The sequence below is a fragment of the Anomaloglossus baeobatrachus genome, chromosome 6, assembly GCF_048569485.1.
Source record: "Anomaloglossus baeobatrachus isolate aAnoBae1 chromosome 6, aAnoBae1.hap1, whole genome shotgun sequence".
In the NCBI taxonomy this organism is placed as follows: domain Eukaryota; kingdom Metazoa; phylum Chordata; class Amphibia; order Anura; family Aromobatidae; genus Anomaloglossus; species Anomaloglossus baeobatrachus.
The window spans coordinates 308,555,314-308,569,269 of NC_134358.1; the positions used below are offsets into that span (position 1 = coordinate 308,555,314).

The window sequence follows — 13,956 nt, forward strand, 5'->3', positions numbered from 1 at the left end:
AAGGCTCTAATACACCCACTACCTTCTGGTGGAATGAACTTAATGTTGGAGATGCTAACACTCCTATCGAATACATCAATGATGTAACTAAACTTGCTAAGCGACACAGCCAAGCTTTCAGCAAACACCCCCTTGACTTCGACAAGACTACTCTGATCCAGCACAAGATCAACACAGGTGATCATCCTCCTATCAAAGAAAGACATCGTCCAGTACCTCCTGCTAACTATCAACAAGTAAAGAAGCTGTTAAAAGAGATGAAAGATTCTGAAGTCATCCGAGAAAGTCAAAGCCCATGGGCTGCACCCATCGTCCTGGTGAAGAAAAAGGATGGTAACATCAGATTTTGTGTCGACTACCGGAAGTTGAATAATGTTACACACAAAGATGCCAATCCTCTTCCACGGATTGAAGAATCCATCACCGCTCTTGGCTCAGCTGCATACTTCTCCACTCTTGATTTAACCAGCGATTACTGGCAAGTACCCATGGCTCCTGAGGATAGAGAGAAGACAGCTTTCACCACCCCAATGGGACTCTTTGAGTTTAACGGTACGCCGTTTGGGTTATGCAACGCCCCTGCTACATTTCAGCGACTCATGGAAAGATGTCTTGGTCACCTCAACTTCCAGAGCATTCTGTTATATCTTGATGATGTTGTCGTATACTCTCGCACTTATGAAGACCACCTATGCCACCTTGCAGAAGTATTCCAGGTACTTATTGAACATGGCCTGAAACTAAAACCGTCAAAGTGTCATCTGCTCAAGCCGAAAGTCAACTACCTGGGTCATGTTGTAAGTGCCGAAGGTATCCAGCCTGACCCTGAAAAGATCTCAGCTGTGAACAACTGGAACACCCCAAGAACCGTAAAAGAAATCAGAAGTTTCCTAGGTTTTGCGGGCTACTACCGCCGCTTCATACCTCATTTTGCGCAAATAGCAGAACCCCTTACAGAGCTCCTACGAGGTTGCCCTAGAAAAAAATACGACAGAAGACTTCCAATTAATTGGTCTGAGCGACAAGAAACTGCCTTTCAGATGTTGAAAAGTCTATTGACTTCCCCTCCAATTCTTGCGTACCCTGACTACCATCATCCTTTCCATGTCTACACGGATGCCAGCCACCAAGGCCTCGGAGCGGTACTATCACAAGTCCAGGGTGACAAAGAGAGAGTCATTGCATATGCCAGCCGAAGCTTGAGAGGTGCAGAGAAAAACGATAGCAATTACAGTTCGTTCAAGTTAGAGCTGCTAGCTCTTGTGTGGGCAGTCACAGAGAAGTTCAAAGATTACCTCGCTGCTACACCCTTCACCGTTTACATGGACAATAATCCTCTCGCTCATCTCAATACTGCACGGCTAGGTGCTCTTGAACAGAGATGGGCTTCAAGATTAGCGAATTTCTGCTTTGATATTAAGTATCGCAGTGGCAAGACCAACATCAATGCTGATATGTTATCCCATTTGCCCGAAGGAGAAGAGCCTCCTGAGGAAGATCTGTGGGAAGATGTTGAGATGCCTCCCTTCTTCCAAAGGTTTGCTACACAAAATGCTGTTGCTGCTACACAAACTGATGATGTTTCTCCACAGAAACCTGACCTATTCCAAGATCCATCGAGATGGAAAACTCTTTAAAATGAGTCTCGTGTCCTAGGTGAGATCTATGATTACCTGACTACTGGGAGAATACCTTTCAGACGGCGCAGAAGATGTCCTGATGTTGAGCTTAACTGTCTCTGGAGACAGCGCAAAAGACTCTTCATTCAAAAGGGCTTGATCCTGCGCAATACCTTAGACCCGGTTTCAGGTGAAAGGCTACATCAGATTCTAATCCCACGGCGAGATGCCAGAATTGTTCTTGATGCCTACCACGACCAGTCTGGGCACTTTGGCGTGCACAAAACTGAAGCCACCATACGCCAACGCTTCTATTGGATTGGGATGCAGTCAGACATAGAAAATTGGTGTAGTGAATGTCCAGCTTGCAACCTCACCAAAGTCGGTAAGAAAGATGCCAGAGCTCCTCTTCATCCAATCCATTCTCAGAAACCAAACGAGCTAGTCGCTCTTGATCATGTGAAGCTAGCACAAACTCGTTCAGGCTACACGTATGCCTTAACCATGGTGGATCACTATACTAAGTGGGTTGCTGTTGTGCCAGTAAAATACCTTACAGCTCGGACTACAGCTATCACCTTCTACCGTGAATATGTGAGACATTACGGTTGCCCTGAAGCAGTCCTCACAGATCGTGGATCTGCCTTTGAGTCACAATTATTTCAAGAACTCTGCCAATTCCATGAGTGCAAAAAGCTGAGAACAACCGCCTATCATCCCCAGGGAATGGCCTCTGTGAGAAAGTCAACCAGACCTTCATCAATATGCTGCAAACAGCATCTGTTACCAAACAAGCTGAATGGCCTCAATTGCTTGACGAGTTAGTGGAAATCTACAACAATACTGTCCACTGTTCTACAGGCTACTCGCCATATTATCTGATGTTTGGAAGACAAGGTCAGCTCCCAAAAGATCGTTCTTTTGGAATCCAAGTCCCTGACGTGATCAATCCCCTGCCAAAAACTGATTGGGTCTCAGAGCATCAGCGAAGAATACATGAAGCCCAACAGATTGTTGATTACCGCATGGGTGAAGCTCACCGTCAACAAGAAGAAAGCTACAATCAAAGAGCTAATGCTTCCCCACTTCAAGTTGGAGACAAGGTATGGCTAAAGAAGTACCACCGTACAGGAAAACTCGACTCACTCTGGGAAACAGAGCCATACACAGTTACAGCTATCCCATATCCTGAGTCAGATGTCTATGAAATGAATAAACCCGGAATGGCCCCACAGACAGTGCACAGGAACCACATGAAGCTATGCACCAAAGAGGATCTACTGGTGATGTCATCACCTCCTCCACAAGTCTTGCCGGTCTACACACCAATTCCTGCAATGGAAGCACCAGCCAGACAACCTACTGTGGAAGAGTCCCTCTACAACACTCAATTTATCCTTCCATGCTATCAATATGTCCCCATCTCGGTTCCTGCTCCAGTTGCTGCTCCTCTGCCAACTTCACCTGAGCCAGCAAACAATAGCTTTCCTGTTCAAGAGGAAGATCAAGTGTTGAGACGTTCAGAGTGAAGCACAAAAGGAACACTTCCAGCTCGCTACAGAGACTAAAAGGTCATATCCTTTTCCATGAGTATATAATCTTGTGTTTATTTATTTAGCTGGATGGTCAGTTTAGTAATGTTTAAGCCTCTGCACCTGAGTAATACCAAGCACCTTGTTTATTATTTGCACAATTTTTTGTATACAGCCATGGACTTATAGACTGGACCACTAAAGTGCCTTTCCAGAGCCTTTCATATGGATGATAGTATATTGCGGAAGGAGACTCTATCTCATATTGGCACTACCACATTCATGTTTTGCATTTGTTCATTGCCTTATTGTTACTGTGCCTTAAATATATATTTCCTTCCTTTCTTAGCAGTCCTCCACTCGCACAATCGCCGAGGATGGCTCACCTTCACAGGGGGAGTATGTAGTGGCCCGGTCCAGATTGTGTCTGTTTCTTTAAGTACATTTACTTATATGTAATATTATGCTATATGTTATAAGTAAAGCATTTTTCATTTGTTGTGTTCTAGCACCATCTACTGGTGAAAACTGTAAGAATCTGAAGTGTTCATTGGGTGTTATCCTATTGTCTAGTTCTTGGTCACATGGCTCAATTGGTGGAGCTATTCTCCAGCCTCTGTCTAGAAACAACTGGAATGAGCTGGTTCTGGCTGAGTCTCCTCTGAGGGAAGACATTATGTGGAGAATCTCTTCACCACAAGACTCCTCCTAGGCCCGAGGCCTAGAATTTCATCATTTCCTGATTTTTACAGCCAATATGCTGAAGGCTTCCTATCCTGACATTGTGCATCTCTTCAGACAGTAGGGCATACTGACTATATACCAGACCCTACTGCACGCAGATTGAGGAAGTTTGAGGGTCTCCCGCCCCACTGCAATATTAGTGGCTTTCATGCCATTGTCCACGCACCAGCCGTCTGCTCCCCATAGCACGCTGGGCAACTGTCTTCATTTGCTTACAAGTACTGCACGTGTCTGAACTAGCAGTGAAATTAACCCCAGGACTCCAGGCCTGTACAATCTTAACATATCTACCCTCTAAACTCAAGAAACTCTGAACCTAAAGCATACCAGTATTAATTCTGAAACAAATCATGCACTTAAAGCTCCAGTACCCTAATTGCACTTCAGCATTCAACTCCAAGCTGTATTTGCCGTGGCCTACCCACGAGAGACTGTGAAACATATATTCCGTATTGATTTGCTTTGTTCCTGCTATATTAAAGCAACTGTTATCCCCAAGACCGTGTCTGTGGACTGTCCATCAGCTGTGGATACTGTGTGGAGGTGGATAGCAGGGAACATCTGGGCCCTTACAATTCCACCGTCTGATATTTAGGAGGTATAATGCAGAGCGTTATTCTGCTAATTTTCAGTTATCGCTACTGTATAAGCAGCGGCACTACGCTATATACACACCCGGATATCACTTACTATCCAACCAAGTATTTCACTTGTGTGGTCACCCTTATATGACATTTGTCTGTTACTTGACTGTATGGATATTATTCTATTTAATCTTATATATTTGTTGTAAAGTAATTAAATAAAATATTGTTTTTAGAGGTTTGTTTTTTTCATATTGATCATGCCAAGCTCTTTTTTTTATAAAAGATCTGAAAATTTAGTCTGCTTATATTATTGCAATAATCTCTTCATAATAAAAAATCCCACAAATGCTAGTCATATAAAAAAATAAACTAGTTAAAGGGGTTATCCGAGATTTTTTGGCTATGATGCTAAAAACTTAATGACAGGGAGTACCTTACAACCTGCCCTTTCTGTCCTGCAATGATGTGTTCTGGCATAGGTGGCGATTCTCCAGTGTCATTTGAACTCACACCAACAGAGCAACTCTTTCACTTCCAGTCTGCTCTGTTAACAAGGTGCTACTGCTGATGTCATGCTGATTAACAGTTTGCTGTTCACAGTAAGATAAAACTACATGATATCGGCAGTGACACCCCAACAGAGCTCTGCTCTATAGACGTGACAACACCAGAAGCAGGAGAATTGCCAGCAGGAGCAGTCCGTGACTGCTCTAAGCAAGAACTAATTGTCGCTGGGCAGAACAGGCAGGTAGTTAGCAACTACCTGGTAGTAAGTTCTTAACTCTATAGCCCTAAAAAAACAAGGTCCAGGATAACCCCATTAAGCTCCATTAACAGGAGCGAATTTCAAATGTTTTCCAATTATAAGAAATTTTTTATGTTCAACAGTAAGACAGTGTAAAAATGATTTACCCAAAAGGCGTCTCATCTGAAAGAATTGCAATCGTACCATATTGAGTATTGTCAGAACATAGGTGGTGATGTTTTCGTGCCCATGATTTTGCATCATTTTCTTGTCAACGACTACAAGAGTTTCCACATTTAATGGATTGTTCCTCTGTGGTGGCTTTATCAGAGACCGTTTGACCCTTCTTGGATATTTATATTCATCAGGTAAAATGTAAATGTCATCATTGGGAGGCTTGGGCATATCTAAGTAAAACAAAAATGAACAAAACAAATGATACATTAACTTTATATAACCTATCAGAGCAGTTTCGATTAGGATATGATTTTCATCACAACCATGTACAAATTCAGCAAATTCAATAAGTTCATATGTTTCGCTTCCACCAAAATTTTAAAACTAGTATAGCTTAGAAAACATGGAAGGTAAGTTTATAAAGCGCCCTGAAAGTTTAAAACACATACAGTACTCTGCATAAATGAATACACCCCTTTTGAAAAGTAAGATTCTCATGAATGTCTCATGTTCTAAATTTTAACAAGACTGAGTTTTGTAGAACATTTTTTAACCTATCAAATTAAAGTAAGTATAATAATATAATGTCCATTACAAAACCTTCAGATTTATGCAAATTAGTTAATGAAAAATATGAATATTCCACACATCAAACACCACCAAATTGCAATTTTAACCGTTTAACGGCCAAGGACATACTGGTACGTCTTTGGTCACCTCCCTTTGGTTACCTCGGGCTCAGTTCTGAGGGTATGTGCGCACGTTGCTTTTTACCTGCTTTTTCTTCTGCGCTGTTTAATGCCAAAATGGATGTGTTCTTCTATTCAAGCAAAGTCTATGGGAATTTGGGTTTCTTGTTCACACTATGTTGTTCAAAATGCTGCCTTTTTGTGGCAGAACTTTGGTCAAAAACTCAGCTTTGCAGTGCAAAACCCAAATGGCAAAAACAATTGACATGTTGCTTCTTTGAAAAGCTGAGTTTTTGACCAAAGTTCTGCCACAAAAAGGCAGCATTTTGAACAACATAGTGTGAACAAGAAACCCAAATTCCCATAGACTTTGCTTGAATAGAAGAACACATCCATTTTGGCATTAAACAGCGCAGAAGAAAAAGCAGCAAAAAAGCAGGTAAAAAGCAGGTAAAAAGCAACGTGCGCACATACCCTTAGAATTTCCAGCACATGTCTGCTGATCTGATCAACAGACATGTGTGGCTAACAGGTGCTGGTGGATCAGAGATCCACCCATGCTTGTTAATCTCTTAAATCATGCTGTCAAACACTGATAGCTCACTATGCAAAGAATAGGCTATCAGTGAGCCCTAGATCCAAAAAATGAGAACACTATGTGTCTTAGAAAATGGCAACAAAAGTGCAACTCTTTTTTTGGACAAACTGTTGCATTTTTTTTCACCACAGTAAAAGTATACATGTTTGGTATCTACAAACTCATATCAACGTGAGGCAATCATACTGACATGTCATTTTTACCATATAGGGAACATGGTGAATAAAAAAACCCCAAACCATTGTGTAATTTCACTTTTTTCACTATTTCTCCGAATTTGGATTTTTTCCCCCGTTCCTGTACACTATATGGTAAAAATAATGGTGTCATTTAAAAGTACAACTTGTCTTGCAAATAATAAGCCCTCGTATGGCAAGATTGACAAAAACATAAAAAAGCTACAGCTCTCAGAAGAAGGGTAGAGAAAACTGAAACTGACAATCGCTCAGGGGTGAAGGGGTTAAGGAAAGCACCAAATCATGCAATGAACAAGTTGATGACATATTACAACATCTGTTTTTTTTCCATTCTTCAAGAATGAACTCTTTTAGAGCTCGGATGCTGAATGAAGAGGTACTGTATGCTCAACTTGTCTTTTCAGAACTTCCCATAGGTGTTCAATTAGTTTCAGATCAGGAGACATACTTGGCCACTGAATCACTTCTACCATGTTTTTCTACAGAAATTCAACAGATATTGGAAAAGTGCACATCTACCAAGAGCATGGAGTGATGGTAGCATCTTCTCTTTCAATAACAAGCAGTACATCTATGAATTCATGATACCCTCAATGAAATGTTCCCGACACCAACAATAATCATGCAACCCCACGTAAGGACACTGTCACCATCATGTTTCACTGTATATTTCAATGATGGCATCATGATTTCACCGATGTACTGCTCTATATTGAAAGAGAAGATGGTACCATTACTCTGTGCCATTCATAGACATGCACATTTCCAACACTATCCCAATAATCATAACAGGTTTACATTCTGGAGGAAAAAAAAGGTTGCCCTTTGTCAGTAATTCTCCTTTCTGGCTAATAGATAAGGGTCACAATGGGTAGGCTCCTTCTGTAATGTCAGCATACCCTAAAAAGGCATAAGCAAATGGGATGTTGTGTTCAGAAACTTCTTTCAATAAAAAAAGTCTAGCTATATACAAGAAGGTGACTATAATAAGGAAAGATTTTTTTTATGGCTTGAAATTTTGAAAAATAACTTTTACTTAGTTCAAAATGATAATGTGATTTAAGGTCTCAAAAATGTGATAATCTGTTTAGTTATGCTAAACATTTGGGTGTATCTTCTACTGTGTATACTACTGGGCATCCAAACCACATTCCTAGTAGCGTTTAATAAAACTGACCATAATATCACAGATTATTATAATTTACTAGAAGGTGGCCCGATTCTACGCATCGGGTATTCTAGAATTTACGTATTGTGTAGTTCATGTATGATTTTTGTTATATATATATATATATATAGAGAGAGATGTTGTTGTGTGTAGTTACCAAGTGTTTGTGTAGGCGCTGTACATGTTCTGGGTGTTGTCTGGGTGTGACGGGGGGTGAGAGCGGTGTTGTATGTGTGTTGCGTGTGTTGCGTTGTTTGTGGAGCGCTGTGTGTCTGTAGCGTTGTGTGTGTGTTGCGCGGTTTGTGTGTGTGTGGTGTGTTTTGGGGGAGGTATGTTTTGTGCAATGTGTGTGTTGTGCGGTATGTGCGTATATTTGTGTGTGCCGCGGTGTTTGTGTGTTGGGTGTTGTGTGTGTGCAGCGTTGTCTGTGTGTGTGGTGTCTGTGTAGGGCAGTTGTTTGTGGTTCCCAGTGTGTGTGTGTGTGTGTGTGTGGTGTGTTGTGCAGTGCGCGCGCGTGTGTGTGTGTGTGTGTGTGTGCGCATCAGCCTCTCTTCTCTCAGCCTACCTCTCCCAGCCTCCCTCCTCCCAGCCTCCCTCAGCATCAGCCTCCCTCTCCCAGCCTCCCCAGCATCAGCCTCCGCCAGCATCAGCCTCTCTCCTTCCAGCCTCCTCCGGCATCAGCCTCCCTCTCCCAGCCTTCCCCAGGATCAGCCTCTCTCCTCCCAGCCTCCGTCCTCCCAGCCTTCCCCAGCATCAGCTTTCCCCTCCCAGCCTCCCTCAGCATCAGCCTTCCCCAGCATCAGCCTCTCTCCTCCCAGCCTCAGCCTCTCTCCTTCCAGCCTCCCCCAGCATCAGCCTCTCTCCTTCCAGCTTCCCTCAGCATCAGCCTCCCCTTCCCAGCCTTCCCCAGGATCAGCCTCTCTCCTCCCAGCCTCCTTCCTCCCAGCCTCCTTCCTCCCAGCCTCCCTCAGCATCAGCCTTCTGCTCCCAGTCTCCCCCAGCATCAGCCTCCCCATGCATCAGCCTCCACCAGCATCAGCCTCTCTCCTTCCAGCCTCTCTCCTTCCAGCCTCCCCCAGCATCAGCCTCCCCTTCCCAGCCTTCCCCAGGATCAGCCTCTCTCCTCCCAGCCTCCTTCCTCCCAGCCTCCCTCTCCCAGCCTCCCTCAGCATCAGCCTTCCGCTCCCAGTCTCCCCCAGCATCAGCCTCCCCAAGCATCAGCCTCCACCAGCATCAGCCTCTCTCCTTCCAGCCTCCCCCAGCATCAGCCTCTCTCCTTCCAGCCTCCCTCAGCATCAGCCTCCGTTTCCCAGCCTTCCCCAGGATCAGCCTCTCTCCTCCCAGCCTCCTTCCTCCCAGCCTCCCTCAGCATCAGCCTCCCCAAGCATCAGCCTCCACCAGCATCAGCCTCCCTCGTCCCAGCCTCCCCCTCCCAGCCTCCCCCAGCATCAGCCTCTCTCCTCCCAGCCTTCCCCATGATCAGCCTCTCTGCTCCCAGCCTCCTCCAGCACGCCGTGCTCCTCTGCCGACACTCACACACCCGATCGCATCCACTCACACACACCCGATCGCATCCACTCACACACACCCGATCGCATCCACTCACACACACCCGATCGCATCCACTCACACACACCCGATCGCATCCACTCACACACACCCGATCGCATACACTCACACACACCCGATCGCATACACTCACACACACAGACACTGACGATATCGCACATACGCGCTTATACTCACAACATCCGGGGATATCACATGCTTCTGGCCATGTGATCCTCCGGCAGGTCCTGGAAGATCACAACAGCACAGTATCGCCGCCGAGAAGCAAGCGATATCCCAGGATGTTGTGAGTATGTGGATGCGATGTGATGTGTGTGTGTGAGTGAGTGTGATCTGATTTGTGTGTGTGTATGTGTGTGCTGTTATGTGTGTGCTGTTATGTGTGTGCTGTTATGTGTCTGTATTTTCCGCAGCTGCAGGACCTTGATGTGTGGATGCGATGTGATGTGTGTGTGTGATGTGTGTGTGAGAGTGAGTGTGAGCCGGTGTACACTGGTAACTATGATACACATCGGGTAACTAAGGGACCTTAGTTACCCGATGTGTATAATGGTTACCAGCTTTCACGGCCTCCGTGAAGATCCCAGCATCGCAAGGTTATGTGTGGCGCTGCCGGGATCCTGACGCAGCCGGTGTAGAAGCAAGAGATATCCCAGCATGTTGTGATGTGTGAGGTGTGTGTGAGAGTGAGTGTGAGAGTGAGTGTGATCTGATGTGTGTGTGTACTCACCTGGGAATCGGGGCTCCGTGTCAGTTGGGCCAGAGCGAGCGTGCATTGCGTGAGGGGGGCGGGGCCTGCAGAGAGCCGGGCGAGAGGCCAATCCGTGTGGGGGGGCGGGGCCATGGCGAGCCCAGCGGCCAATCAGCTTTGTGTCACCGTAAGGACACAATTTCGGAGCATGACAGACAGACAGATAGACAGACAGACAGATAGACAGACAGACAGACAGACAGAATAAGGCAATTATATATATAGATTACTTTTTATCTAATAAAAAAAGTAAATTTTTAGAGTGTCCAAGGAGCAGGTATTAAACCCATCAACGCTTGTCTTACTGTGATCAACCTGCGTGGCGTAAAACTGCTTCCATTGCCTGCACCATCTCCGAATTTGTCTCCCATTGAGCAAATCTTGGATGTGATTAGTCAAAATTTGCTGAGGGACCTGCCAACAACAGATCTTAACGATTTGCAAGTCCAAGTGCATTCAGCATGGCAGAGCATTTCTCTGACAACTGTAAATAACCTCAATGATAGCATGTTAAGGTGTGTAATTGAGTATATTTCTACTCCTGGCCCTTAAACTCAAGTTGAATAGGGTTTATGGCACACTTGGAATTATGGGTACTCAAGAAGGGTTTAAACCCTTCATAAAATGCTCAAAAAACTTGGCACACTAAAATGAATATAAGGACTTTATTATACAGGCAATCAAAAAAATCCAAAAAATGTAACGTTTCAACCCCTATATTTGGGTCTTCATCAGGCACAATAGATTCTTGTGTAGGAATATGTCTTTAAGATGGTGACACAGTCAAAAGTACCGTAAGATCTACTGAAAAATCAGATTGCTGTTCTGAATAGATATAATGGCGCCGTGTGGCAGAGTGTTTTACACGCAGGGAGGAGAGTGCTCTCTTTTCTATAGATCTCATGGCGATTTTGACTGTGTCACCATCTTAAAGTCATATTCCTACTCAAGAATCTATTGTGTCTGATGCAGGGAATCAGGACCGGTTTTCACAATATTTAGGGTTTCACAGCCTGACTTGTGCCGTCTGTCCACTGCAAGCCACATTGATACGTTGCTAGTGGCCTTTGCAAATACAAAGCAGGACTCTACCATTTTGTGCTGCCTGATAAACTAAACGCACCGTTCCTTTTTCCACAATACTTAGGGTTTCACAGCCTGATTTGTACTGTCTGTCCACATCAGCCACATTCATATGTTGCTAGTGGCTTTTGCAAATCGTTACAAAGTAGTACTCTAGTATTTACTGCTGACATACAGTAAAGCACCTTTCCTGTTTCCACAATATTTAGGGTTTAACAGTCTGACTTGTGCCATCTGTCCACATCAGCCACATTCATACCTTTGCAAATACAAAACAGGACTATACCATTTTGTGCTGCCTGGTACAAAGTACTAACTTATACTTTCTCCACAATATTTTTGGGGTCAAAGTTTTCTTGGCTTGGTCTATCAACATGTGCAAAACCCAAAATTACAAAAAAGGCAGTTAAGGGACAGGGATGTGGATTTGGGCGTGGTGATGTCAGTGGTGGGTGACAAGGCACTGAGTTTGTGTCAGGTCAGAAGAAGCTTGATGCATCCATGATGTTCCTTGCCAAATTTCCTAGCCTGGAACATAAACATGTGTGGAAGCCAGAAGAGTGAGAGCAGATTCTGTCTTGGATGGCAGACAAGGCCTCTTCGCATTTGTCAAGCAACAACCAATCTTCCACAACAACACAGCCTACTGTGGATACACAGAAGGCTCGCCCATCCAATCCTCAACCTGGTCCTCCTTCCTCCCCCCTTCATCAGTCACAGGAGACATATGAGCCCAATCTTGGCTACTCTGAGGATCTGTTTTGTACATACCCATTGGTTAACTGTGGCCTCTCACCATGCAGCATGGAAGAATGACATGAGAAGGTGGCATGCGTTGATGCACAAATATTTAAGGACCTACAGCCAGAAGAAAGCTGTTTTGAGGAACCTGATTTACTCTCTCCTGAGGTGAACGCTAATGATGATGAGACATAGTTGCCATCAGGTCAGCCTACAATCTCAAGTGGGAAGGAGGATGAGATGGAAGACGAAGTGGTCGATGATGAGTCCACTGATTTGACCTGGACCACTGACATGCATAGCCAGCACTGCAACACAGAGGAAGATGGATATGTAGCACCAACACAGGTATTGTCACCTGGAATCAAGCCCTGGGATTTGTGATGTCACAGCATCTATCAGATACCAGACATCACTAACCCTGTCAGTAATAAAAAAAGACAAAAAAAAAATTTTAGTTGAAAAAACACTCCCTAAAACATTCTCTCTTTCACCAATTTATTAAAAAGAAAAACAAATCCGGATCCAGCGTAATCCAATAATGGGGTCCCACGACGATCCATACCATACTCAAAGTCCCAGCCAATGAAGAACAGAATGTTCCCCATTGGCTGGGAGAGCAGTGCAGTGACCAGAGTTAACATCATTAGGTCAGGCCAGGTCACTGCAGGGCATAACGAGCGCCGATGTCATGAACTCATGGGGTCAGCGCTTGTCACTGAGTTTCATGGCTGCCGCGTTCTCACACGAAATGTCCCATGAGCCCAAAAAGTCACCACTAGTCACAGTCTCGGGTCATCCGCCAGACTTGATGTGAGAACGCAGAGTATTGGAAGACAGTGATGAGTGCTGATGTCACAAGTTCAGCGGAGATCATCACAGCCGGTAATGAGCTGAGCTAACCTTCTGATGTCGGCTCTCGTCATCATGCAGCTGCTTGCACACTAATGTGTGAGTCACTGCAGGGCTGGCCAGGGCAGTGCGACACAGGAACTTCTTCCGTGTGGCTTCAGCGGATCCCTGAAGCCATATGTGGGTCAGAAATGCATGCAGGCATATTCTCCACGCTCTCCCCATTCAGTTTCATCACTTTCCCATCCATTTCATCCTATTCCGCAGGCCCCCAGACCTCTTTGTTGGGTCCAGCAGAAAATTACTCACATTTCCTATTGACTTGCATTGCACTCGCTATTCGGAACGAATATGAGAGAATTACAAAGTACTTGTTACGAATATAGCGATTACAAATACTACGGTACCCACTCATCTCTAGTGGTCATGGTCATTTCTATTTTTCTTTTGTTCATTCACTCTATTTTTACCAATTAAGAAAATATAAACTATCACTTCTATTTTTTAAAACAATCATAGTTTGCAACATTTCTTTTATATATATATATATATATATATATATATATATATTGTGAGGTAACGTGGTCGGCTGCACGGCAGAAGACACGGGATCCAGGCGCCAATGGTCACAGCACACAGTTTATTGCACAAAACCAAATCCAAAACAGCACACAACACGTATTCCGGAATATCCTCCTCCAGAACCAACAAGCCAGATTCCAGAAATGGCTCACATGTGCTTCTTCGGCAGAAGCTTAGGGAGTTGTGTTCACTCCCTTACACTAGGGGCCCACACCCCGGTTCCTGTTTCCTTTTAACCCTCCTTTCAGCCTGCAGGGAAACAGCAATAAACCCTGGAGTGGAGTTGCTTTCTATACATGGAGGGAGCACAACCGGGGCGAGA

General features: G+C 44.5%; 1 protein-coding gene across 1 annotated transcript in view; it reads right to left on the reverse strand.

Annotated features, from left to right (window-relative positions):
* Positions 1 to 13,956, reverse strand: part of ADAMTS16 (ADAM metallopeptidase with thrombospondin type 1 motif 16) — a 547,822-nt gene that overhangs the window by 420,344 nt on the left and 113,522 nt on the right. Inside the window, exon 5 of the mRNA XM_075314921.1 lies at positions 5,432 to 5,634. Coding sequence (XP_075171036.1) covers positions 5,432 to 5,634 — 203 coding nt within the window. The remainder of the gene's footprint in view (positions 1 to 5,431; positions 5,635 to 13,956) is intronic.